General features: G+C 39.7%; 1 protein-coding gene across 2 annotated transcripts in view; it reads left to right on the top strand.

The window, feature by feature from the left end:
• Nucleotides 1-26,143, top strand: part of lamb2 (laminin, beta 2 (laminin S)) — a 66,691-nt gene that overhangs the window by 25,710 nt on the left and 14,838 nt on the right. Inside the window, exons 5-22 of one of the 2 annotated variants that reach the window (XM_075476028.1) lie at nt 2,043-2,116; nt 2,195-2,383; nt 3,743-3,806; nt 9,664-9,866; nt 9,966-10,086; nt 10,207-10,395; nt 11,882-12,061; nt 12,278-12,390; nt 14,599-14,678; nt 17,649-17,784; nt 17,876-18,034; nt 19,006-19,133; nt 19,214-19,346; nt 19,453-19,645; nt 22,386-22,529; nt 23,503-23,734; nt 24,098-24,267; nt 25,980-26,015. In XM_075476028.1, the coding sequence (XP_075332143.1) occupies nt 2,043-2,116; nt 2,195-2,383; nt 3,743-3,806; nt 9,664-9,866; nt 9,966-10,086; nt 10,207-10,395; nt 11,882-12,061; nt 12,278-12,390; nt 14,599-14,678; nt 17,649-17,784; nt 17,876-18,034; nt 19,006-19,133; nt 19,214-19,346; nt 19,453-19,645; nt 22,386-22,529; nt 23,503-23,734; nt 24,098-24,267; nt 25,980-26,015 (2,544 nt within the window). The remainder of the gene's footprint in view (nt 1-2,042; nt 2,117-2,194; nt 2,384-3,742; nt 3,807-9,663; nt 9,867-9,965; nt 10,087-10,206; nt 10,396-11,881; nt 12,062-12,277; nt 12,391-14,598; nt 14,679-17,648; nt 17,785-17,875; nt 18,035-19,005; nt 19,134-19,213; nt 19,347-19,452; nt 19,646-22,385; nt 22,530-23,502; nt 23,735-24,097; nt 24,268-25,979; nt 26,016-26,143) is intronic. The other variant, XM_075476029.1, reaches the window with a different exon arrangement.

Here is a 26,143-nt window from a genome sequence, read left to right as displayed (position 1 = left end):
GATTAGGTGTGTTTTCTGTTCACTGGTTATGTGCATCTTTTTCATTACATTTGAAGATGCGCAGCTCAAAATCTGCACTTCTAATTGTCCTCGTTTTCCTTTTGCATGTTCATCCTCTCCTCATCTCTCTCTTTTCTGTTCTATGGCTCTGTAAGACGGTTCTTTCTTTTCTTTTATGTCGTTTTCCTTCTTCTGTTTCATGATTTCCTCTTACTTAAGTCGGGTGTTTTTACATTTGACTGCACGTAGTTGAATCACTGAATCGATAACTAAACTGCCACAAAGCCCTGAGCATTTGGTACAGTTTTGTTTTGTTTTTTAATTAATTAAAAAAACGCATTAATTATTTAACATCAATAAATATTTTATCGCGCATTAACGCATGTTTTTTTTATTTTTTTATTTTTTTATTTTTTTATTTAGAAAAAAAATAAAAAATTTGGGGGGTTTTTGTGCCTTTAATGGATAAGAAAGTTCAGAGAGACAGGAAGCAGGGGGCAGAGAGAGGGGGAACGACACGCAGCACAGGGCCGTCCGATGCGGGACCCGAACCAGCTGCAGCGAGGACTATAGCCTCTGTACATGGGGCGCCTGCTCAACCCACTACGCCCACCCGGACCACCCGTTTTATTATTTATTCTATTATTGTAAAAGTCTGTTGCTCACAGGCTTTTATTTAGTAAAAGTCTGTTTGCTCACAGGCTTTTATTTTGTAAAAGTCTGTTGCTGTGGAACCAGAAAAGAAAGTAATCGGCGGATCCACCAAACACGGAGAAGGGTACGGAACTTTTACTCGGCCATTTTCATTTTAAAGTTCTTCCAGACGGCGGAGTCGACAGAACCAAAGTCATCTGTAAACACTGCCAAGTTGAATTGTCTTCTCAGCGTAGTAGTTCCAGTCTAAAATATCACTTAAAGGCAAAACACACAACTGATAGCAGCAAGTCATTCAAGGAAACAGACAGTGGAGCGAGGCTTCTACATAAAAACTACAGAAAGATGCTGATGTTAAAAGTGTGTTTGCACAACAAATGTTATGGCACTTTCATTCATATGGCAGCACATTTAAAATAAATCTAAATGCTAAAAGCTATACACTACTTTTGGATTAATTTTTGGATTTTGCGAACAAATGCGATTAATCGTGATTAATCAGGGAAATCATGTGATTAATTAGATTAAACATTTTAATCGTTGCCCAGCCCTTTTTTTTTTTTAAACCTATGTGAAATTCTAAAATGCATCACCAACTTAAAATAACAGTGTGTAACAATTACTGACATCTGGTGGTCAAGTTTTAGATAGCAACCGTGTCAAGTGTCATCCAGTCACTGTCCTAACAATCAAGCACCAATACTGGTCGGCTGAAGTACCTGTCGAGGATAAAAAGGCAACTTGGCTTCATGACACAAGATGAGAATGATCAGAAATTACCCAAATGTGTTACCTCAAACCTCTCAAGAAGCAAGATGAACTATTTCCATGACTTTCTTCTTCATTGCCCTCTGAACAGTTCTGTTGTTGCCCCTTATCGTGGTAGCTGCCTGCTGCACGCATTGACATAAATGGTTCATTCTAAGGTAATAAAAACAGAATTCATGCAACTCTTACTCTAAGACTCTTCAGGTTTTTAAAGGCGTTCAGTTGTCAGGCAGAAAATATGTGAGTTGTAGTTTTTTTTGTGCGAGTACGCAAAGACAGGAAACTCCTCTTTGTGCTGCACAAGTCATATAAAACACAGAACAGAAGCGAAAGCAGTCCTCAGGGTAGAGCAGCCCTTCAGAATTAAGTGCTAAGGAAGTGTGTGGGCTTTTCCGACATGGTCTCTATGTTTCTCTTGCCAGTACTGAATGCCTTTTCCTATAAAAAAAAAAAAAACATCCCTCAGGCCAAAACCACAGTTGCTACTTCATTTAAATTGCCAACCACCTAACAGTTAAAGTGTTTTTTTATCAATTATTGATCCAAATGAGTTGAATGTGATTGGCTGTAAAGGAAATAGCGTTGCTTGCTAACATGTGATCTGTGTCTGTGTTCCTCAGGAAAGTCGGATGTCTTTATTCAGCTGGATCTGGAAGCAGAGTTTCATTTTACTCATCTAATTATGACCTTCAAGGTAAAAGAGGATTGATTGACTTGATCTTAACCAAATTAACTCGGCAACAAAGTGAAATGAAGAAATCTTCTCTGGCAGACTTTCCGTCCAGCGTCGATGCTCATAGAGCGATCGGCAGATTTTGGCCGCACCTGGCAGGTCTATCGCTACTTCGCCAATGACTGTGCCGCTTCCTTTGCTGGAGTCTCCCAGGGTGCTTTGCATAACATTAATGATGTCATCTGTGAGTCACGCTATTCTGACATTGAGCCATCCACAGAGGGAGAGGTGAGTCATGTATTTTTGATAAACTTTAATAAACCTTTTTTGCTTTGTTCCAGATATAAATAAGACGTGCGTCACTGTCGTGCCTTTCTTCAGTACACTGTTAGTTTATTTTGGTGTAGGCTGAATGCATTGGAAACAGCCATGCTGGCTCTGTCCAAAGCTTCAAAATAACCTATTAATTTGTCACTCTGCCACGTTGAATAGTTATGTTTGAAAGTGTTATATCAACACTCTGCTGGGCCATGCATTCAGGGCATTAGATGAAGAATTAAGTCATAGGTTTGTTTTTTAAGATAGTCTCAGAGAACATCTGCAGCACACAAGCACAGAAGTACATCGTAACAGAGCTTTTCCATCATCCAAACACACGAGAAAGCGCAAGCAGTATCTGTTGGGTGAATGTAGCACGTGTGCACATCTTAAAGGGATAGTTCGACTCTTTTGACATGAAGCTGTATGACATCACATATCAGCAACATCATTTATGAACATTTTCTTACCCCCTGCTGCGTCCTGTGAGCCGAGTTCCAGCCTCGGCAAAAATAGCGCCAAGCGATTGTGAGGTCTGACTTTTTCTGGCTTTTGTGATGCAAATGTATTACTCTTTTGAACACATATTGTTTTGAGAAGCAAAACGCTTTATTTTCGGGACCCTAGCAAACTAGCTACCTTCGTCAACGCCAAAACGAGGCTGGAACTCGGCTCACAGGACGCAGCAGGGGGTAAGAAAATGTTCATTAATGATATTGCTAGTATGGGATGTCATACAGCTTCATGTCAAAAGAAGCGAACTATCCCTTTAAGAAGCAAGTCATAGGTATGTTTTTTTAAGACCAACCAGTATCTGTTGGGTTCATATGAATGTAGCATGTGTGCACATCTTAATATAACCCGTCTTTCTGTTCACGAGTCATGTGTAAATTTACTCCTCGTGTAACGTTTGTTTAGCATTTTCGCAACAGTTCAACGCGGCACAAGTCGGCTGCCGGAGTCACGTTAATGGACAGACACAGGAAGCAGTTGGACTGAAAGTCAACTGCTCAGAAGAATCTGACAGATCCAAGATAAATACAGTGCTGTCCTCCCATGTAGTCGAGAGAGAACCGATTAAAAATGTTTCAGCTGCGGCTTCTGCTCTCTGTCTGATGTTATGAGAAAATCCTAACTCTATAAGAGCTTTCAATCTAAAAAAACAGTGTTTTTTGACAGTTAGGACAGTGTCCCCAGGTGATGTAACTGTTCCTGTTGTGTATTTTAAACCATCCACTTCCACTATGTTTCACACAACTGTTCCACAGATTGTTATGGTGCATAATGTGTAACAGTTATGTGTAATATAATATATATTTCCTATCCAAGGTCATCTACAGAGTGTTGGATCCAGCCATCAGGATTGAGGATCCATACAGTCCCAATATCCAGAGTAGGTCACACTCATATCTCAGTGCAATGATGCAAAAAGTCAAGCTCATCCTGGACAATGTGTGAGTGGTTTTTAATGAGTTAAAATGTAGACGTGACTTCTGCAGAATAAGAGAAGTTATAAAAACTGTCGAGTAATAAAAGAGGATAAAGACCTGAGGAAGATAAGCTTTTTATTTACGATCATATCCTGAAACATGGTTTGATGAAGTAAACCAAACTGTCAAAAGGGAAATATAATGAATGTTTCACAGCTAAACTTTAACTTAACTTTTCTTTAGATTTCACATTTGTCACCGTAAATCATACTCAACACAATTAGCTCTTGTCATCCAGCTGTGACACATCACGGATAGCTGAAAGCCATCTCTCTGGTTTGTGAAACATGGCCCCGCTATGTGGAAGACATGGTGAGATGTGAAAAGCAGCTGTTTCTCTCCCCACACAGCCTCGCTGTCCTAGTCCTCATGTTTAGACTGGCAAGACATAAGAGCTTTTCCCAGAAAGCCTAACTACGTTTCCAACACAGCAATAGAGACAGTTATGCTCTGGTTGTGAAGTATCTCAATGGAACTGGCTTCTGACCCCCTCACAGTTTAACAATCCATAATTTTTTGTCTGCTGTTGTCAACACAGATTATAAACACACAGTTTAGGTCTTCTCGGGTAGTTTTGACCATGTTAACACTCGCTAACAATCCTGAGTCTACTCCCTGCTGATCACAACAAGTCTTAAAGGGATAGTTCGCCTCTTTTGACATGAAGCTGTATGACATCCCATATTAGCAACATCATTTATGAACATCTTCTTACCCCCTGCTGCGTCCTGTGAGCAGAGTTCCAGCCTCGTTTTGGCGTTGACGAAGGTAGTCCGGCTAGTTGGCTGGGGTTTAAAAAATAAAGCGTTTTGCTTCTCAAAACAATATGCGTTCAAAAGAGTAATACATTTGCATCACAAAATCCTCCATCCAGAAAAAGTCAGACCCCACAATCGCTTGGCACTATTTTTGCCTCCCTTCATATGCGATAGCCGCGCCTGTTACGGTGTTTACTGCTCGGTCTGCACTTCGGTCTGCACAGTTTACACAGCCCGCAGTGATACAAAGGGAGAGAAAATAGGGCCAAGCGATTGTGAGGTCTGACTTTTTCCTGGAGAACGATTTTGTGATGCAAATGTATTACTCTTTCGAACGCATATTGTTTTGAGAAGCAAAACGCTTTATTTTTTAAACCCCAGCCAACTAGCCGGAACTACCTTCATCAACACCAAAACGAGGCTGGAACTCTGCTCACAGGACGCAGCAGGGGGTAAGAAGATGTTCATAAATGATGTTGCTGATATGGGATGTCATACAGCTTCATGTCAAAAGAGGCGAACTATCCCTTTAAAGAATCATTTTCTGTTTGGCATTCGTAGTGTAATTGCAGAGGAGATGTTATGGCATCATACATTTGAGTCAGTACTTCCACATTAACCAACTGTTGGTGTCAAATTCTTGTTCAAATTGTCCTGGGACACAGCTTGCATAGGGGCTTCGGTCCTTGATCACCTTACTCGATTTCTGTGTTCACCGTAACGAATGTATTTATTTTGAGCTAATTTCCCATTTAGCTCAAAATGTGATAAAGAAACGTGTTTTACAATGTTTGGACTCAAATATTGGGAAGAATTGGTAACCAGCCAGCAGAATTTGATCTCTAATACAGCAAGGTTCTGAAACTAAATTAGTGGCAAGCATCCATATGTGTTCATGATGATTATTAGGGCTTTACAGCACAATCTGCCCATTTTTTTTTTTTGGTATCATAACAGATATCAAGATTGTTCGCTCTCTCTGCTCCCTCTTGCGGACAAAGGGCCAAATATCACGAGAGCTATCGTGTCTGGATGAAGTTGCAAAGAACATAAATATTAAAGTCACTTAAATCTGATTAATGCCAGCAATGTTGCACATACTGTATCACTGCGCTGTGTGTCAGTGTCAGCTTTCAGGCCGTAGCCTGCTGAAATCTGCTGTCTGGCAGCTGCATTTGTTTCTATCCGAGTTTGACAACTGTACTGCAGTCGGCCATTAAAGCAAGAGGAGAAACAGTGTCTTAGTGTTCTGGAGCTGCACCAATAAGCTCCTGTCTGTCAGCGCGAATATGTTACTGCACTGGAAAAAATGCCCCTCCAAAAATAAGTAAAAAAACAACAAATACAAGACGTTTTTGCTTGAAATAAGCAAAATAAATCTGCCAATGGAACTAGTGAAAATCGGCTTGTCAAGATTTCTTGAAATAAGATTTTTAGATATTTATCGACGTTAAATAATTAATGCGTTTTTTAAAGAAATAACTTTATGTAAATAACTAATGACTTTTGAGATAAAAGTGATCTTGAAATTAGCTTAAAAATCTCTTCAAATGTCAAAAAAAGCTTGTTTCATATGATATGTGACTCAAAACAATTTGTTTTCAAGACTTTTTCATTTATCAAGATATTAAAGATGTATTGTATTAAAACAAGTCCCTATATCTGGCTGAAATAGTACTTGTTAGGCAGTTGTGTCTGATATTAAGTGTAATGAGATATTTTGACGAGAAATGAGACAAATATACTTGGTAAGACTTTGATTTTTTTTCCAGTGTGCAGATAAAAGCCAACATGGCAGAATCAGAGCTGGAAGAAAATTCATTCCATCAATCTTATTTTAACTGTACTGCTTCAACTCCTGCAGGATTTAGAATGACAGAAAACAGCAGGAAGCAGGGTTGTAAACCCTGTGGGAAGAACAGTCAGTAAAGAGGACTCAATGGAATATACAGCTGTTGTGATCCTAAGTTACCAATGTTCTCAGTGATCATAATTAGAATCATTCTGTTGATAATGATTACCAAGAAAATACCAAAATTGCCATGTCATTTACTGCCTCATTTGCTGATTGAAAAGAAAGGATTGCTTCAGAATTCCTCTCAGAAAAACAAGTGTATTGTACAGATGATGTGGCTAAATAAGAATTTTCTCTGTGTCCGCTTGTCAGTTTGTTGAAACTATTAATACATGTTTTCTTTGCTGTTGTCATGGGCAACTGGGCCCGTGGGGAAGCAGAAAGTTTCAGAAATTGCTTATCACAGAGAAAGGAAAGGAGCGTGCCCTTTTGAAAATGCGTGCAAAGTGTGCTGACATGCTTATGTGGTACATGTGCATTAGTTTATGTGTGTGCTTCTTGTTAACAGCTGGACTGCAACAGTGGAGGATGTTCCATTCACTGCCCTTGCGGGTGATTAAAATGGTTTAAAAACAGACCAATCTCTGTGGAAAGAAGCAATCTTTCTCATTTAATCTCTCCAAATATGTTCAAGAAGATAAAGGAGCAGGATGAGGGAGGAACCCTCTCAACACCTCGTTCTATTATTGTCCATCATTTTTTTTTTGGCTCCCAGCTGTGTGGAAATGCACCCAAAAGTCAAGGAATGATGGTGCTTTTGCATTCATTTCAGTTTAAAGAGGAAACCGAGTTACATACCTGGAGAGACTGTTAAGTCAAATCCCAACTATGTTAAAGATTTTACCATTTGTAGCAAAGGGTTACACAAATGGATTGGATAGAGAAAACTCCGCTCTTATAGGGACTTCTGAATAATCTGAAAGAGACAAAAAGCTCCAATGGTATTCCTTTTAGCCTCATTTCTCTTCTTTGCTTTTATCAGTAAGCAAAGTTTAACATGCTATCAGCTAAGATGGGAGACATCATAACCTATTAAACATTAAAATATTAGCATTGGCACAGTAGCTATTTCCACGCAGAGGGGCTGCATGTGAGAACACAAGCATCCAAAACATTTTAACTTTTGTAGTGTTTCACCTTGACAAGAATATGGTGAATGACCTGGTGAGCCCATGTGTGAATACTGCAGCTAATCCTGCAGAGCATTTACACCAAGTAAGTGTGCCGCCAGCTAGCTAAATAGCTAAATGTTGCTAGCTAAAAACAGTTGCTGTCTCATGTTTTTTTTTTCTGACCTGTATGTTGCTTTTCACTTACTGGTCAGTACTGCAAATACATCCAAATGCATGCACCATAGTACTGATTTCATCACAATGACAGACAGAGGAAGAGACTAAGCTGTCACTGTGCTACTGGCACAAAAAACAGCGATTTCTGCAGTTCTACTGTTGATTATTTTCTTTTTTCTTTTTTTTTTTTTTTTTCTATTGTAAGAATCTCTTGCAATGAGGTACATGTGAGAACAAATTCTGCCCCTAATTTTCAGTGTTTATGCTGGGAAATGGCTTCATCAGAATGTTAGCATTCGCATTTATTGCAAAATTAAAAGATTTGTCTTAAGGTTTGTCTTAAGAATATTTGCCTGCCTGCATGTACAGTTGTGTACACTGGAAAAGGTCACCAGAGTTATTCCTTCTGTCCATAGAAAACTACATATTCAGTCTGAAACTTTGTCTTTGTGCATCTTTGTGAACAGAGTCTCCATGCAAGTTAGTGTCCGTGTCATATTAACACAAATAATGTAAGAGAGAGATCATACATTTCTAAGGATTCTACATGGTTATTATTTCATTTGAATTGTTATTTCTTATTTGACTTAAACAGCTTATACCTGTTATAGTCTTTTAGCCCTTTTTATGCAATAAATAGTTAGAATACACTGGAAAAAATCAAAATCTTACCAAGTATATTTGTCTCATTGACAGGGGCGAGGCTAGGGTATTTTTAGTGGTGCCAAGGCACCACCGTGAGATAGCTCGGCACCCCCTGGCTCAGCAAATTTTTAAAATATTATATTTTGCAAAAACACTTTTTTTTTTGCTCAAGGATGCATTATTTTAGTGACCATTTTATTTATTTTCTAGCATTTGCTTTTGTTTTAACTCTTTACTCCCAAAATAAATGTTGAGTTATCTTCAATATTTGTCTCAGGCTCTCTGTTATCCCTGTCAAGTCTTTTTAAATGAAGAGGTCAAAATTGAATGTTGTATGGGGAAAACACTACTCAAAGCAAAACTAATACGGCTCCAAAATTTATAAATGTACTAGTTCGCCTGAATTGGCGAGAAATAATGTGCCTCTCTGAGCACTGGGGGCTGGGCCCCCCTAAAGACCAGATCCTAAAATCGCCCCTGCTCATTGAGTATCTCATTACACTTAATATCAGACACAATTGCCTAACAAGTACCATTTCAGCCAGATATAGGGACTTGTTTTAATACAATACATCTTGAATATCTTGTTAAGTGAAAAAGTCTTGAAAACATCTTGTTTTGAGTCATATTTTACATGAAACAAGCTTTTTTTTTTTTTTTTGAAGAGGTGTTTAAGCTAATTTCAAGATCACTTTTAACTCAAAAGTCCCACATGTCACATTTTATTTCAAGAAATCTTGACAAGCCGATTTTCACTAGTTCCATTGGCAGATTTTTTTTGCTTATTTCAAGCAAAAACGTCTTGTATTTGTTGTTTTTTTACTTATTTTTGATTGGGCATTTTTCCCAGTGTAATTAAGAAAATAACAGTTTAACACGTTTAAAATCCAGCGTAACCTCAAGATGCAGCTGAACACTGATGGCAAACTAATCTCACACTGTTGTTCACCCATAATGCTTTGCTACGCACACCGGCTCCATCACGCTCCACTGGTAGACTTCCTCTTCCAGGAACAGTTTGTGGTTTGTGAAGTCCCGGGTGACTACATGCCTTTTTTTTTTTTCTTAGACAAAGGAATTGCTACAAATGACTTTAGCTTCTGAACCAGTGTCATGCAACTGTGAAATACCACCACCAGTAATCTTAAAGTGTTTAGTTTAATATTAAAGAACGACTTTTTTGAGTGTCTGCATCCATCTTTTTTTCCATCAGACCAGCTCAAGATCACCAACTTAAGAGTGAACTTCACCAAACTTCACACACTGGGAGACAACCTGCTGGACCCCAGAGCTGAAATCAAAGAGAAGTATTACTATGCCATATATGAACTTGTCGTGCGTGGAAACTGCTTTTGCTATGGTCACGCGTCAGAGTGTGCCCCCATCGAAGGCATCAGGAATGACATAGAAGGAATGGTGAGTGATGGGATGATTCACATATGGAGCACGACATGCAGTTTTCTCTTTACTTTTTGCCCTCCTGAACTTCCGCTGTCCTCCCTCCCAACGTTTAAGGTTCATGGCAGATGTGTATGTAACCATAACACCAAGGGTTTGAACTGTGAGGAGTGTGAAGACTTCTACAACGATCTGCCCTGGAGGCCAGCCGAGGGACGCAACACAAATGCCTGCAAGAGTGAGTCTAGTAATGAATGAATGTGTTTGCATATCTTTTTAACACTTCGAGAAGCAGGATGACCATTCTGCCATGAGCTGTGGCTGGTTTGCTGATTATAAATGTCCTTTTTCTTTGTAGAGTGTAACTGTAACAGCCACTCGAACCTGTGCCACTTCGACATGGCGGTGTATTTGGCCACGGCAAATGGCAGCGGAGGAGTGTGTGATGACTGCCAGCACAACACGATGGGACGCAACTGTGAGACCTGCAAAGTATTTTACTACAAAGACCCCAGCCGGGATATGAGAGATCCACGAGTTTGCATAGGTGAGCGTAACTTATTCATTGATGCTTCTGTTACTGAAAGACTTTTTTAAAGAGGTTATAAGTAGGGCTGGGCAACGATTAAAATGTTTAATCTAATTAATCACATGATTTCCCTGATTAATCACGATTAATCGCATTTGTACGCAAAATCCAAAAATGAATCCAAAAGTAGTGTATAGCTTTTAGCATTTAGTTTTATTTTAAATGTGCTGCCATATGAATGAAAGTGCCATAACATTTGTTGTGCAAACACACTTTTAACATCAGCATCTTTCTGTAGTTTTTATGTAGAAGCCTCGCTCCACTGTCTGTTTCCTTGAATGACTTGCTGCTATCAGTTGTGTGTTTTGCCTTTAAGTGATATTTTAGACTGGAACTACTACGGTGAGAAGACAATTCAACTTGGCAGTGTTTACAGATGACTTTGGTTGTGTCGACTCCGCCGTCTGGAAGAACTTTAAAATGAAAATGGCCGAGTAAAAGTTCCGTACCCTTCTCCATGTTTGGTGGATCCGCCGATTACTTTCTTTTCCTGTTCCACAGCAGACAGCAACAGACTTTTACAAAATAAAAGCCTGTGAGCAACAGACTTTTACAAAATAAAAGCCTGTGAGCAACAGACTTTTACAATAATAAAATAAATAATAAAACGGGTGGTCCGTGTGCTGCGTGTCGTTCCCCCTCTCTCTGCCCCCTGCTTCCTGTCTCTCTGAACTTTCCTATCCATTAAAGGCACAAAAGCCCAAAAAAAAATAAAACCTGCGTTAATGCGCGATAAAATATTGATCGGCCTTAAATAATTACCGAGTTAACGCGATAATAACGAGTTAACTCGCCCAGCCCTAGTTATATGTATATGAACTGTTCCGCCTGATAGATTTGCTTCGCACAAAGTTCAAAAAGAGGAGAAACTACTTGCAATGTTGCTTATAAGTGAATAAATATGCACCTCTAAAACTAGATGGTCTGTATTTTGGTTGATAACACGATTTGAATATTCTTCAAAATTCATAAATGCAATCAAGACTTTCAGCAATCCACAACTATGTAGCAGGGTTAGAAATAATCACTTTATGTAAGCAAAACATGAAAATGACTATTTGTGATTTTAAAACTTGGCTGTTGTTTTGTTTAAATGTCAAGGTGCCAAACAGCCAGCAGATAGTTACCATCCCAGGCTTAGACATTTATTTATTCAAATACTAGATTGTTTAAAGAATGCAAATGTCTTGCACACATGATATCTCTTCTTTGGAGAGTCTCTTTGGGCAATGGAAGCTCCAGCTTCCAATGTCATACTCCAGAGCTAATAATGATAAAGTTAGAAATTAATTTAATCCCAAGAAGTTCGAAGTAAATCGGTTAGCTCACACATGTCAGGTCAGATCTTAGTGGGTTCATAATTTGTTGAGAATCACTGGAGCCTTTAACGTATCTTACTTCCTACATACATACAGTAAGAAGTGTAATGGATTCTGCCCCACAGCTTGTGATTGTGACCCGGATGGTTCGCAGAATGGAGGGATGTGTGACAGCCACACCGACCCTTCGCTTGGCACGGTGGCAGGTCAGTGCCGCTGCAAGGCTAACGTCGAAGGGCCGCGCTGCGACAAGTGCAAAACCGGCTTCTTCGGCCTGAGCGCGGACAACCCTCAGGGCTGCCAGCGTGAGTACGCGTCCTGTTTATGACCGTGCAGCCACCCAGCAACCAGTCGAGAATAAAACCATTAGCTGCTCTCCTTGTGTCTTTTTGTATTTTGGTGACAGATCCGATGGGTCTATGTTTTTGAGAATTCATATTAACGGTTAAACGTGGTTTTTGATGTGTAAGTAATTATTCATCTTGAGGTTTTACGACTGACCATGTGCCTCTAACCTCCAGCCTGCCAGTGTGACCACAGAGGAACAGTGTCAGGTAGCTCACAGTGTGACCCAGTCAGCGGAGACTGTTTCTGCAAGCGGCTCGTCACAGGACGCAGCTGTGACCAGTGTCTGGTAAGATCTTACAAAAAGGCTATTTTAGCCCTGCCTTAAAGGGATAGTTCGCCTCTTTTGACATGAAGCTGTATGACATCCGATACTAGCAACATCATTTATGAACATCTTCTTACCCCCTGCTGTGTCCTTTGAGCAGAGTTCCAGCCTCGTTTTGGTGTTGATGAAGGTAGTCCGGCTAGTTGGCTGGGGTTTAAAAAATAAAGCGTTTTGCTTCTCAAAACAATATGTGTTCAACAGAGTAATACATTTGCATCACAAAATGGTTCTCCAGGAAAAAGTCAGACCTCACAATCTCCCTTCGTATCACTGCCTGCTGCCGACAGCCGCGTCTGTTTAAGTGTTTACTGCTCGGTCTGCACTTCAGTCTGCACGGTCTACACAGCACGCAGGGATACGAAGGGAGAGAAAATAGGGCCAAGTGATTGTGAGGTCTGACTTTTTCTGGATGAACGATTTTGTGATGCAAATGTATTACTCTTTTGAACGCATATTGTTTTGAGAAGCAAAACGCTTTATTTTTTAAGCCCCAGCCAACTAGCCGGAACTACTTTCATCAACACCAAAACGAGGCTGGAACTCTGCTCACAGGACGCAGCAGGGGGTGAGTCAAATTTGATAAATGATATTGCTAGTATGGGATGTCATACAGCTTCATGTCAAAAGAGGCGAACTATCCCTTTAAATGGGGAAACACCCACTGTATCTTTTCCTTTCTCTGTCTCTCTGCAATCCTAACACACTCTCTCCTCTTGGAAATACACCCCACTGGTGATAATGTGTCCTGCTTCTTTGCTGGTCTTCTTACCCATGAATGACACTGCTCCCTTTTTTTGAAAAAATGGTCAGTTCTGTGTCTTTTTTGTTGCTTCTGATGGCTGAGTCTCATCAGAAAACATGCAACAGGTGTCCAAAACACAAGCATGTAGATTAATCTAAACCCTGACCCGTGTAACCCGAGCAAATTATAACACTGGAAAAAATGTCTCTCCAAAAATAAGTAAAAAAACAACAAATACAAGACGTTTTTGCTTGAAATAAACAAAAAAATCTGCCAATGGAACTAGTGAAAATCGGCTTGTCAAGATTTCTTGAAATAAGATGTGATATTTAGGACTTTTGAGATAAAAGTGATCTTGAAATTATTTTAAAAACCTCTTCAAATGTCAAAAAAAGCTTGTTTCATGTGAAATCCGACTCAAAACAATTTTTTTTCAAGACTTTTTCATTTAACAAGATATTCCAGATGTATTGTCTTCAAACAAGTCCCTATATCTGGCTGAAATGGTACTTGTTAGGCAGTTGCGTCTTATATTAAGTGTAATGAGATATTTTGACTAGAAATGAGACAAATATACTTGGTAAGACTTAGATTTTTTCCAGTGTGAAGTGCATTTCCTTTTTCCCTTTTTGCTGGGTAACTTTCCACGTGTTTGTTTCTCAGCCTCTTCGCCTGGCAGCCCGAGCTGTTAGCTGAGGTGATGAGTTTCCTGTTATAATTCAGCCTCTTGTCCCAAACCTGCTCAGCCAGGAATAGTGTGGGCAGGAATGTGAGCTCCTGCCTGGGTCGTGTTGCTAAATTTAGCTCAGGGATTTGTCCGTTTGGTGTGGCTTACAGCAAGCCTAAAATGGTCAGGCCTGGAAGTCGTCCGAAAGTGGATCCTGGTGATAAGTCCCACGAAAAACCTCAGTTTATGGGAACAATAGTGTTCATAGAGGAAAAAAATAAATCAAGATCCCTCTAAAAGTGCTTTACTGGCAGTGTGGGTAATCTTTATTTGAATATAGGTCATATTACATGCATCAGTGCACAGTCACTATTTAAAAAAAGGCCTGACTGAAGAGGAGCAGTTGATTTACTGCCCTACTGTCTCTCTTAGGGAGTACTCGTAAAAAAAATGTACATACACCTAAAAACAGACCTTCGTATCACTATAGACTGATGGATGGAAAGTTTGTCGCAAAAACTTTAGCTGAGTTGTACAAATACAGAGAAGAGAACAGATTCTTACTTATATAACACTAATGGAAAAGAATTCTGCAAAGTACGAAAAACACGAACCTAATCATAGACATAAAGAATTTAAATTGCTGACCAAATATCTTTACTGGCCAACTACAGTCAGTGCTCTCTTCGGTCTGCGATGGCAGCTGTTCAACTTCTGTGTGTACCTGTCAGTCACCCTCAATTTGTTTCTGTGATTCCAGCCAGAACACTGGGGGCTGAGCCACGACCTCAGCGGCTGCAGAGGCTGCGAGTGCGACATCGGAGGAGCTCTCGACAATCAGTGAGTGTTCAATGGCTTCAGCCATGAGCTCCAAAGTCCATCAAGTCCCCAGTGGTTTCTTATACAGCTTGGACGCCCCGTGCAGATGTTTTTATTTTTGAAATACAATCCTGAGAACTGGATTTATTCAGGTTTACTGGCTTTAATTGCACAGAGAGTATATCATTTAGCTTTGGCTCTGGGTTTACTTTGAATTAGGGCTGGGCAACGATTACAATTTTTAATCTAATTAATCACATGATTTCCCTGATTAATCGCATTTGTACGCAGAATCCAAAAATGAATCCAAAAGTAGTGTATAGCTTTTAGCATTTAGTTTTATTTTAAATGTGCTGCCATATGAATGAAAGTGCCATAACATTTGTTGTGCAAACACACTTTTAACATCAGCATCTTTCTGTAGTTTTTATGTAGAAGCCTCGCTCCACTGTCTGTTTCCTTGAATGACTTGCTGCTATCAGTTGTGTGTTTTGCCTTTAAGTGATATTTTAGACTGGAACTACTACGCTGAGAAGACAATTCAACTTGGCAGAGTTTACAGATGACTTTGGTTCTGTCGACTTCGCCGTCTGGAAGAACTTTAACATGAAAATGGCCGAGTAAAAGTTCCGTACCCTTCTCCATGTTTGGTGGATCCGCCGATTACTTTCTTTTCCGGTTCTGCAGCAGACAGCAACAGACTTTTACAAAATAAAAGCCTGTGAGCAACAGACTTTTACAATAATAAAATAAATAATAAAACAGGGGTGGTTGTAGTGGGTTGAGCAGGCGCCTCATGTACAAGAGGCTATAGTCCTCGCTGCAGCTGGCCCTGTGCTGCGTGTCGTTCCCCCGCTCTCTGCCCCCTGCTTCCTGTCTCTCTGAACTCACTAAAGCCCCCAAAAAGTTTTTTTTAAATGTTTTTTTTTTTTGTCAAATAAAAAAAATAATAAAGAAAATAAAACCTGCGTTAATGCGCGATAAAAATATTTATCGTCGTTAAGTAATTAACGAGTTAACGCGATAATAACGAGTTAAATCGCCCAGCCCTACTTTGAATAAATAGTTGTAATCAGATGTCATGGCCAAGGAATCTTTGTTAATCCAACCTCACAATCATGACCCAGATTCACCATATCCCTGTTTCAGCCTTTATCATCCACTCACTAAAGTAGGTTAGCATGCAATGATGTTTGAAATGGCTTTAAACACTCATTCTGGTCCATTCTTCAGAGGACCAGCCGAAGGTCTTCTGCAACATTATTCCTCCGAATGTTTGATCCTGTAATGATTAAAAAGATAGCTAGAAAAATAATGTGTTTGAATGAAATCTGACCTATTCCAGAGATTAAGTTGTGGCTGAGGGTTTATCTCTTCTCCACTGACTGCATGTCAAGTGGCTTTAGATGGCATTTGTTGTGACTTGTTGCTATATTAATAAAACTGAATTGAAATTGAAATGTGAGACAAGAGGATTTATCATTTTTCTAAATTCCTATTTTGCATGTCCTCATTCAATTTTTTGTTTCTCTTGGATAATGTCACAGCCCATCCGTTTATGTTATGATACTGTAATATATGCGATACTGTAGTGGTGAATCTCTGCTGCCTTTGGCATGAACAAGAGGCCACTCCAACATGCTTGGATCCTCACACTGCAGAACAAAACTCACTGCCACGGTAGATAAATTCACCCGCAACTCTACCAGATTTAACAGCATGTTAATGTTTTCAGTTCCATTTCTTTTTCCTGAGTCTGTTCATGCTACTTTTTATTGAAGAGACAGATACCTCTTAATCTTTGGCTTTGACTCTTGAATCAGGAATAGTTCAGGTAGATTCCAGCCATGTTTGAAATTTCACTGCATGTCAAAATGAACGATTCAGTTCTTTTTTTTTGCACAGCATTAGTATTAGTATTTTAGTATTAGTATTAGTATTAGTATTTTAGGTATTTTTCAAGTCGTGTAGGACATACAAGAGAAGTAAGGATAATAAGAAAAAATAAATGAATAATAGTAACAAAAAATAAGTATGCCTATATAAAAAATAAGGAAATAAATTTATAGAAAAATAATAAAAAAAATTAAATTAAAAATAAAATTAGCAAAACAACAGCACAAACTGAACAGGGCGTACACTTCAAGCAATGACAAACGTATTGCATCCTTAGTACTCTATGTACTATGTATTAGGGATAATAGTAGCCTATTATGGGTCTTATTAGATAGATAGATAGATAGATAGATAGATAGATAGATAGATAGATAGATAGATAGATAGATAGATACTTTATTCATCCCAATTTGGGAAATTATTGTGTTGCAACAGCGTACAGTATAAAAGACATGTAAACAATTAAAGGAAAAACAAGCAAATAGAATAAAAATAGAGAGAATATCAGAGAATATAGCTGATATTTTTATTCTATTCTATTTGCTTGTTTTTCCTTTAATTGTTTACATATCTTTTATACTGTACGCTGTTGCAACACAATAATTTCCCAAATTGGGATGAATAATGATCATTGTACTTAGCTAGGTGATCTAAAAAAAGCTGCCAAGTCTAGTAAAACTTCTCGGGGTTGTTTATCATGCTAATAATGTTGATGATGTTTATCATTATCTAATTCTCTCCATGTGCAACGCAGAGGTAAGGCCTGTCAGCCATGTGTTGAAGAGGGCTACGATTTCTGATTTCCTGTGCATCAAAATCAGTCTCTTTGCTGTTATTCTTCCGTACATAATGGTGTTCTGGACAAAGAGGGTATGAGTAGATAAAGACCGAGAATAGCTACGATTCAGTTCTGACGGATTTTGGTTTACGGGGGAGTTCCTGCAGAACCAACCACATTCCCATCATCACCAGCACCCTCGCACACAAAACAAACTACTCGGGGAACATTAAAGCCCTTTGCATTGTTGCTGACACGCACACTTATTTGCTGTAAAAATGTGTCAGTGAAGTGACGAGCGTTTGTATTTTCCTTAGATGCTCCATGGAGAATGGGCAGTGCCGCTGCCGCAGCCACCTGACGGCACGCCAGTGTACGCAGGTGGAGTTTGGATATTTCTTTATGGCTCTGGATCACTTTCTTTATGAGGCTGAATTTGCCAAAATGGGACAGGTGAGGCTGCCTAAACTCCTAGCTCGCATTTGTGCTGAGCATCTCAGGGATGAACGTTTTTTTTGAAGACTTCCTTTATGTGTATACACAGGGCTGTGCCGTAGAGACCAGGGAGTATCAGCCCGGTCGCCCGGCCATGTGGACAGATGTGGGATTCGCCCGGGTCCCTGAGGGCGGCACCCTGGAGTTCCTTATCAGTAACGTACCGTACTCCATGGAATACGATTTGCTTATTCGCTACGAATCACAGGTGTGTGCGTTTGTTGATTTTCATTTATAATATTGCTGGTAACAGATTCCTTATCTGTAAAGCTTTTTACGACTGTCATACCGACTGTGGGGCCAAGAGGAGACATAGAAAATTATTAGAAAATAAGGGTTTTTATTTAGCCCAAAAATCAAATTCCAAAAATACTGAGCTCATAAAAGAGTTCAAAGAAACAAAACTGAACTCAGGCAAAAATGTGAACAAACTAGCTGCACAAACAAACATAACTGACCTAACAAAGAAATAACACACAAGGGTATATATGCTGCTATATACAATCACTACTACAACAAATATTTTATTGACTATTTTATTTTATTTTATTCTATTTGCTTGTTTTTACTTTAATTGTTTATCTTTTACTGGATGCTGCTGCAACACAACAATTTCCCAAATTGGGATGAATAAAGTATCTATCTATCTATCTATCTATCTATCTATCTATCTATCTATCTATCTATATATATATATATATATATATATATATATATACCACATTACAGCCAAATTTGTAATTAAACTAACCACCCAAAAAACGAAAGCAAAAGTCTTACACTATAAATACAAAATCACTTAAATGGGAAAACTTATTTAAACTAAAGAACTCAAAGTCTCCTCCCCCTCCAGCAGGAACTGGTGGTACAGTCCAATCAGTTGAATCAGTCCAATTAGTGTTTGTATGCTCAGCTCTGGCCAGCATCTTGTCAGGAAACTCCCAACGAACAGCAGGTAAATACCGGTAAAAGAAACCGAATTAAACAAACAGAAACCACAGGTTGAGAAAAGATACAAAAGTAAACTAAATGCGCGCGCTTACAAATAGAACAAATGTATTTAACCCAACCAATAAACATTTTATTGGAACTAAAGTGATGTGTGAAAGAATACATAAGAGAGTTACTGACTTTAGAGTGTGGCCATCACACCGACCACGCACACTGATTTTTGTCTAGATGCCCCGGGACTGGGAGGAAGTGCGGATAACAGTGATCCGGCCGGGGCCGATTCCTACCAGCAGCCCATGTGGAAACACCATCCCAGATGACGACAGGCTCGTTGTCTCTCTGCCGGCTGGGGCCAGGTGTCTTGACTCGAACAATCACAAAACAGTCGTGCGTATCCGTACCAAAGTTAACTGTGTGCCGATTGTTTCCCCTCCAGGTTCTTGGTGCCTCCTCAGCCCATCTGTCTGGAGAAAGATATGACCTACACCCTTCGCTTTGAGTTCACACGATACCAGGATGCCAACAGCATCCTCAACGGTGGATCACTCGCTGTCCTCCTTGTGGACTCTGTGAGAAAAACATTCTTCTTCAAATCTTCCACAAACGAGCGTCTTGACTTTTGAATGAATGATTCCACTCTCTATTATTCCCACGTGACGAATCCCTCCTCTCCAGATCGCGCTGATGCCGCGTCACTCCTCCATGGAGATGTTCAACGCAGGGGACCCCGCCTCTAACGTCAGGAAGCAGACGTACGAGAGGTACCGCTGCCACGAGGGGGCGAAGAGCGTGGTCCACCCACAGATGAGCGACACCTGCGCCAAGCTGATCGGCAGCATGTCGGCCATCATCAACGACGGGGCTCTGCGTGAGTAAAAGAGGGATCATTAAAGCACTTTTATCTTTGTGACCTGACAGTAATATACATTATTATAGAGCAGTGATACTCACTATTTTTTTTTCCAAGAGCCACATTGGCAGCAAAATCAAGGGAAGAGCCACTTTTACGACACCATGCTAAAGTCTCCTTTTGCAAATATGCATTTCTACATATAAAACATCCCACAAAAAAAGAAACAACACAGTCAATACATTTTCAATTCAGACCATATTTCCTTTAATACTGGGATGAGCGGAAGCTGGCGTGCATGTCCTTGACTTTCTTCATGTTGTATTTGTAGTTTGTTGTTGTAATCATAGTGAGACATTCAGGATGAGCATGGTTTTTGTGCCGGTTTTTGCCCTTTTTTTAATGAAAAACCGATCCATTGTGCCTGCATCTCGCGCTGGCTAAAGGAGCTAGCGTGCAGTGCGGTCAAGTGTGAGGTGGTTTAAGCAGGCTGCGTTGCCAGGTTTAACAGAGCCCCCTTTAGGAAACACCATTAAGCCTTAATTGATACTTAATAAAAATACTTAATGGTACAAAAACCCAAAATTAATAAAAAATACCTAATATTGTGCAGTATTCGCTGTATGTTATTTGGAAAAATGTATTGTTATTGTTACCATATTGTTATAAGTTACTATGCGAGTACGAGCCACCAATTAATGCTTGAGGAGCCACATGTGGCTCAATGAGTATCTCTGTTATAGAGTCATTTCAGCACTCGGTGAATAAAGATGAATATAATAAATATACATGTAAAACGAAAGAGTACAGAACAAAAAGGGTGAAAGAATGACTCAGAACTCGACTAATTTAGCATGATAAAGTGTAATAAAACACGATTTACACAGAGTCACACAGACAGTCTGGTTCTGATGATCATGATTGACAGCTGCAGTTGGATAAAGGATTGATGTCACACGTCGGCTTGTTGCGACACCACACTGGAAAAAATGCCCCTCCAAAAATAAGTAAAAAAAACAGCAAATAAAAGACGTTTTTGCTTGAAATAAGCAAACAATCTGCCAATGGAACTAGTGAAAATCAGCTTGTCAAGATTTCTTGAAATAAAATGTGATATTTAGGACTTTTGAGATAAAAGTGATCTTGAAATTAGCTTAAAAACCTCTTCAAATGTCAAAAAAAGCTTGTTTCATATGAAATATGACTCAAAACAAGATGTTTTCAAGACTTTTTCACTTAACAAGATATTCCAGATGTATTGTATTAAAACAAGTCCCTATATCTGGCTGAAATGGTGCTTGTTAGGCAGTTGTGTCTGATATTAAGTGTAATGAGATACTCAATGAGACAAATATACTTAGTAAAATTTAGATTTTTTTCCAGTGCATAATGTATTCCTTCTTGCTCTGAGGGTGTCTTTAGTGTGCACAGGTCCTGAATTCATACTTACATTAATATCTATGATGGAAATCTAGCATCAGCCTCTAACTTCGTATCTAATTCCATTTCTCGTAATAACCACACAGTAAACCTATCTGTCCACTGCATGTAAAAACAACATTTTTCATGAGGAAAACGCATCTTTATTATAACTATAGTGACTCCACTGCCGGTGCCCACATTAAATAAACACAACTCTGCATGTCTTTGTAAATTACATTTAATTTACTTTGATACCTATATATATATATATATAAACCTAGCAGAGCTCTTAGATCCAAGGACTCAGGTCAGCTGGTCCAGTCCAGAGTCCAGACTAAACATGGAGAAGCAGCATTTAGCTGTTATGCTGCAAACAAGTGGAACAAACTGCCAGTGGAGATTAAACTTTCACCAAATGGAGACATTTTTAAATCCAGGTTAAAGACATTTCTGTTCTCATGTGTCTATGCATGAACTCTGCACGCTATCTTTGAATTTATCTGGACTGTTGCTTGTTTTTAAATTCATTGAAATTATTTTATTTGTTTCTCTTTATATTCTTTTACGTATTTTTAACGCTTCTTACACTCCCTGCTGCAATGCTTTTATTTTATGTAAAGCACTTTGAATTGTTTTGTACATGAAATGTGCTACAAATAAATTTGATTTGATTTACTTTAATACTTTCATCAGAAAAGCAGATTTTAGCTCAATATCAGCTTGTTCATCAGCAGATTTTGCGTTCAGCAGTGTGGTTTCTCGTGATAAGGTGCATCTTTTTTCTTCTTTTTCTCCTCCAACTCTTTCCTTCTCCATCAGGTTTGACCATTTTTATCCAAATAAGACAAAAACTAAAAAGGCAACAGATGTAGAAAACAGAAGTAACGGACACCATGGTGTGACGTACCTTCCTATTCTCTATATTTCATGGACTTTTGCCAAATACAATGTTGAGTTTCAGCAGTTTTGATTTGGCACTTTTTGTTAATAAAAGGCACTGTGGTGTCGTTAATCGGTCTACAGATTTCAGGATCCTCTGGGAAATCAATCTCAAGAATTTGTGATGACATACCGTACATTCATTCTGCCAAAATCAATACATTCTCAGACAAAAACAAGCTCTTCTTTCTTGTAAAACAAGCTTATATCATGTATCATATTGTTATAATGTTGTAAAGTGACATGTTGAATTGCTAAAGGCTGTTGTCTGACATATTTTCAGTTAATAGTCTTCATTGGTTTCTTCTCATCTCAAATTGTAATCATTGACAGTGTGTTTCTTCTGGTTAAATTACCTCATGCCGCTGTTTTTTTTCTCTTTTTTTCTGTCTCCCAGCTTGTAATTGTGACGCTCAGGGGTCCGTCAGCTCCACATGTGATGTCCGCGGGGGCCAGTGTAGCTGCAGGTCCAATGTGATTGGTCGACGCTGTGACCAGTGCGCACCTGGAACTTATGGTTTTGGACCCTCAGGCTGCATAGGTGAGAAACTCTTTTCTTTTCACAGTTATTCCGTATCTTTTCGTCCGGAACTTGGCTGAGTGACTCAAAATGTTGAACTTACTATGCTTTGCTGAAGGATTACTCATTCAAATGTCCAAACAGCAGTTTCCACCAGAGTGGGAAATCGTGTGCGTTGGCAATATGTGCATCAGCTTTATTCTTACATTGCACACCTCTACACGTGCTGTCCTTTTTCATGAATTACATGAGTGATACTCTCTATTTATTTTCACAAGAGCCACATTGGCAGCAAAATCAAGGGAAGAGCCACTTTTACGACAACATACTAAAGTCCCCTTTTGCAAATATGAATTTCTACATATAAAACATCCCACAAAAAAAGAAACAACACAGCCAATACATTTTCAGTTAAGACCACATTTACCTTAATACTGGGATGAGCCGAAGCTGGCGTGCATGTCCTTGACTTTCTTCATGTTGTATTTGTAGTTTGTTGTTGTAATCATAGTGAGACATTCAGGATGAGCATGGTTTTTGTGCTGGTTTTTGCCCTTTTTTAATTAAAAACTGATCCATTGTGCATGCATCTCGCGCTGGCTAAAGGAGCTAGCGTGCTCTGCGGTCAAGTGTGACGGTGGTTTAAGCGGGCTGCGTTGCCAGGTTTAACAGAGCCCCCTTTAGGAAACACCATTAAGCCTTAATTAATACTTAATAAAGATACTTAATAGTACAAAAACGCAAACTTAATACAAATACTTAATACTGTGCAGTATTCGCTGTATGTTATTTGAAAAAATGTATTGTTATTGTTACCATATTGTTATAAGCTACTATGCGAGTGCGAGCCGCCAATTAAAGCTTGAGGAGCCGCACAATGAGTATCTCTGAATTACATGATGTGCTAGTGGTGCCCTCTGCTGTACTCGTGCCCTCCCTTAATCCTCTCCTCCTTCCCATACGCCCCTGCTGTCTTTGGCCTCCTTCGGTCCAGCCTGCGGTTGCAGCTTAGAGGGGTCCGTCACTCGACTTTGCGACAAGTTTACAGGTCAGTGCCAGTGTCGTCCTGGAGCGTTTGGTCAGCAATGCGATGGATGTCAAGGAGGTCACTGGGGCTTCCCCAACTGCCGCCCCTGTCTGTGTAACGGACACGCAGACCACTGTGACCAAAGGACCGGGGCCTGCATCAACTGCAGGGACAACACTGGTGGAGACAATTGCGAAAGGTGACATTCCAATCCGAGTTCATTTGAATTTTTCTGTCAGAAACAAATAATACAAAGACAACAGAGGGGATCTTATTAAATAAAGGCCGGAAACAGAAAAAAATCCATCTTATTTTAGCCTCAATATTAATTTACATGAACTGTTTCCAAACAAACAATTTCAACGATTAAAAATATGCAAACACAACAAATACAAATACGTATAAGCTTAATATAATACAAATGTTTCTTATTTTGCAAAAGTTGACAGCATGTCTGTTGTTGTTCTTTTCGTTTGTTACAAAAAAGTCAAACTAAATGCCCACGTCTGCACTTTTCATTGGTTCGGTTTTACTTTAAAAGTTAAGTTTGTCGTTTCTGTAGATGTGCCAATGGTTTTTACGGTAACCCGGGTTTGGGTTCAGCATCTGGTGGTCAGTGTCGTCCGTGCCCCTGTCCGGATGGACCCAACAGTGGACGCCACTTCGCTGCGTCCTGCTACCAGGACAACCGCAACCGACAAATAATCTGCAACTGTAACCAGGGCTACACAGGTAAACCTAAAACTGTCTTTCTGTCTTAGAAAAGAAATAAAGCGATAGATTTTCCACATGCAGGCTCAAACATGCAAATACACTCAGTTAGATGATTAATCCAGTGATGCTAAAAGTTTCAAAATGTCTTAACTTCCTGTTGTTGACCATGACTGACTGCAGCTGTCAAAATAAATAAAAAAAAAGATCTGAGAATCTCAGTTTTAGAGTAAATTGTGTCTGTGATGTGTCTCATTAAATGAGAACTGCAGTATTTTCAACATTAAGCCTCTTTTCTGAGTCGTCTGCAATGTTTTAGAACCCCCCTCACCGCTTTTTTTATGTTTACTGCTGTCTCCAGTATTTGCCTTATTTTGATTCTTCTCAACCTGCTTCAGAACGGCAAGTCATGTGCATGTCCTAAAAGGTCCGTAAAAGCACCATAAACGTCCGTTTTCAAAATCATCAACTCACCGGAGTGGTTACTGGTGTGCACTGGTAATCCAGATCAAATGTCGTGGCGAAAAGTTGCTTCTGTCGTGTTTTATTTGGCAGCTCGTTCATGCTCGAACTATTTTCTTAGCGGTGGCGGAGTAATATCAACGAACATCCAGTACAAAACGTGAAATAAAACACGACAGAAGCAACTTTTCACAACGAAATTTGATATGGATTACCAGTGCACACCAGTAACCACTCCGGTGAGTTGATGATTTTGAAAACGGACGTTTATGGTGCTTTTACAGACTTTTTTGTACATGCACCATACTTGCCGTTCAGAAGCATGTTGAGAAGAATCAGAATTAGGCAAATACCGGAGACAGCAGTAAACATCAAAAAAGCGGTGAGGGGGGTTCTAAAACATTGCAGACGACTCAGAAAAGAGGCTTAATGTTGAAAATACCGCAGTTATCCTTTAAAGGGATAGTTCGCCTCTTTGGACATGAAGCTGTATGACATCCCATATTAGCAATATCATTTATGAACATTTTCTTACCCCCTGCTGCGTCCTGTGAGCAGAGTTCCAGCCGAGTTTTGGTGTTGATGAAGGTAGTCCGGCTAGTTGGCTGGGGTCCCGAAAATGAAGCGTCTTGCTTCTCAAAATAATATGCGTTCAAAAGAGTAATACATTTGCATCACAAAATCGTTCTCCAGGAAAAAGTCAGACCTCACAATCGCTTGGCCCTATTTTCTCTCCCTTTGTATCACTGTCTGCTGTGTAGACCGAAGTGCAGACCGAGCAGTCCCCTGCTTCCGAGCAGCAAACACCGTAACAGGCGCGGCAGGCGGTAGCAGGCAGTGATGCGAAGGGAGAGAAAATAGGGCCAAGCAATTGTGAGGTCTGACTTTTTCTGGATGAATGATTTTGTGCTGCAAATGTATTACTTTTTTGAACGCATATTGTTTTGAGAAGCAAGAGGCTTTATTTTTGTGACCCCAGCCAACTAGCCGGAACACCAAAACGCAGCAGGGGGTAAGAAAATGTTCATAAATTATGTTGCTAATATGGGATGTCCTACAGCTTCATGTCAAAAGAGGCGAACTATCCCTTTAAGCCAAAGTGCGCCTCTTCTAAGATGAAAGTTGCCTTTTCTGGAATAAAACTTCAATATTGTTCCATATGTGTCAAGGAAAAAGGGACGTTATTCAAATGAGGTAAGAATTATGTTTCTCTGTGGGCTCTGGTGATTGGTAACGTGTCGTTTCCTCCCTCCCCTGTACTACTGGCACAGGGATTGTTAAACGCTCCGGGGCGACCATTTTTAAGCGTGAGTAATAGTGGTTGACCCCCCCCTCCTGGTTTTTTCCCATCCACCTTCCCCACTCTCCTCTCCACCAGTCCTTCCCATGCATGGCATCAGCACCGGTGCTGTGCCATGGTGCACTCCTGTGTCAG

The sequence above is a fragment of the Odontesthes bonariensis genome, chromosome 10, assembly GCF_027942865.1.
Source record: "Odontesthes bonariensis isolate fOdoBon6 chromosome 10, fOdoBon6.hap1, whole genome shotgun sequence".
Lineage (NCBI taxonomy): Eukaryota > Metazoa > Chordata > Actinopteri > Atheriniformes > Atherinopsidae > Odontesthes > Odontesthes bonariensis.
The sequence above is the reverse complement of the archived record's forward strand: the minus strand, read 5'-3'. Positions and strand labels throughout refer to the sequence as shown.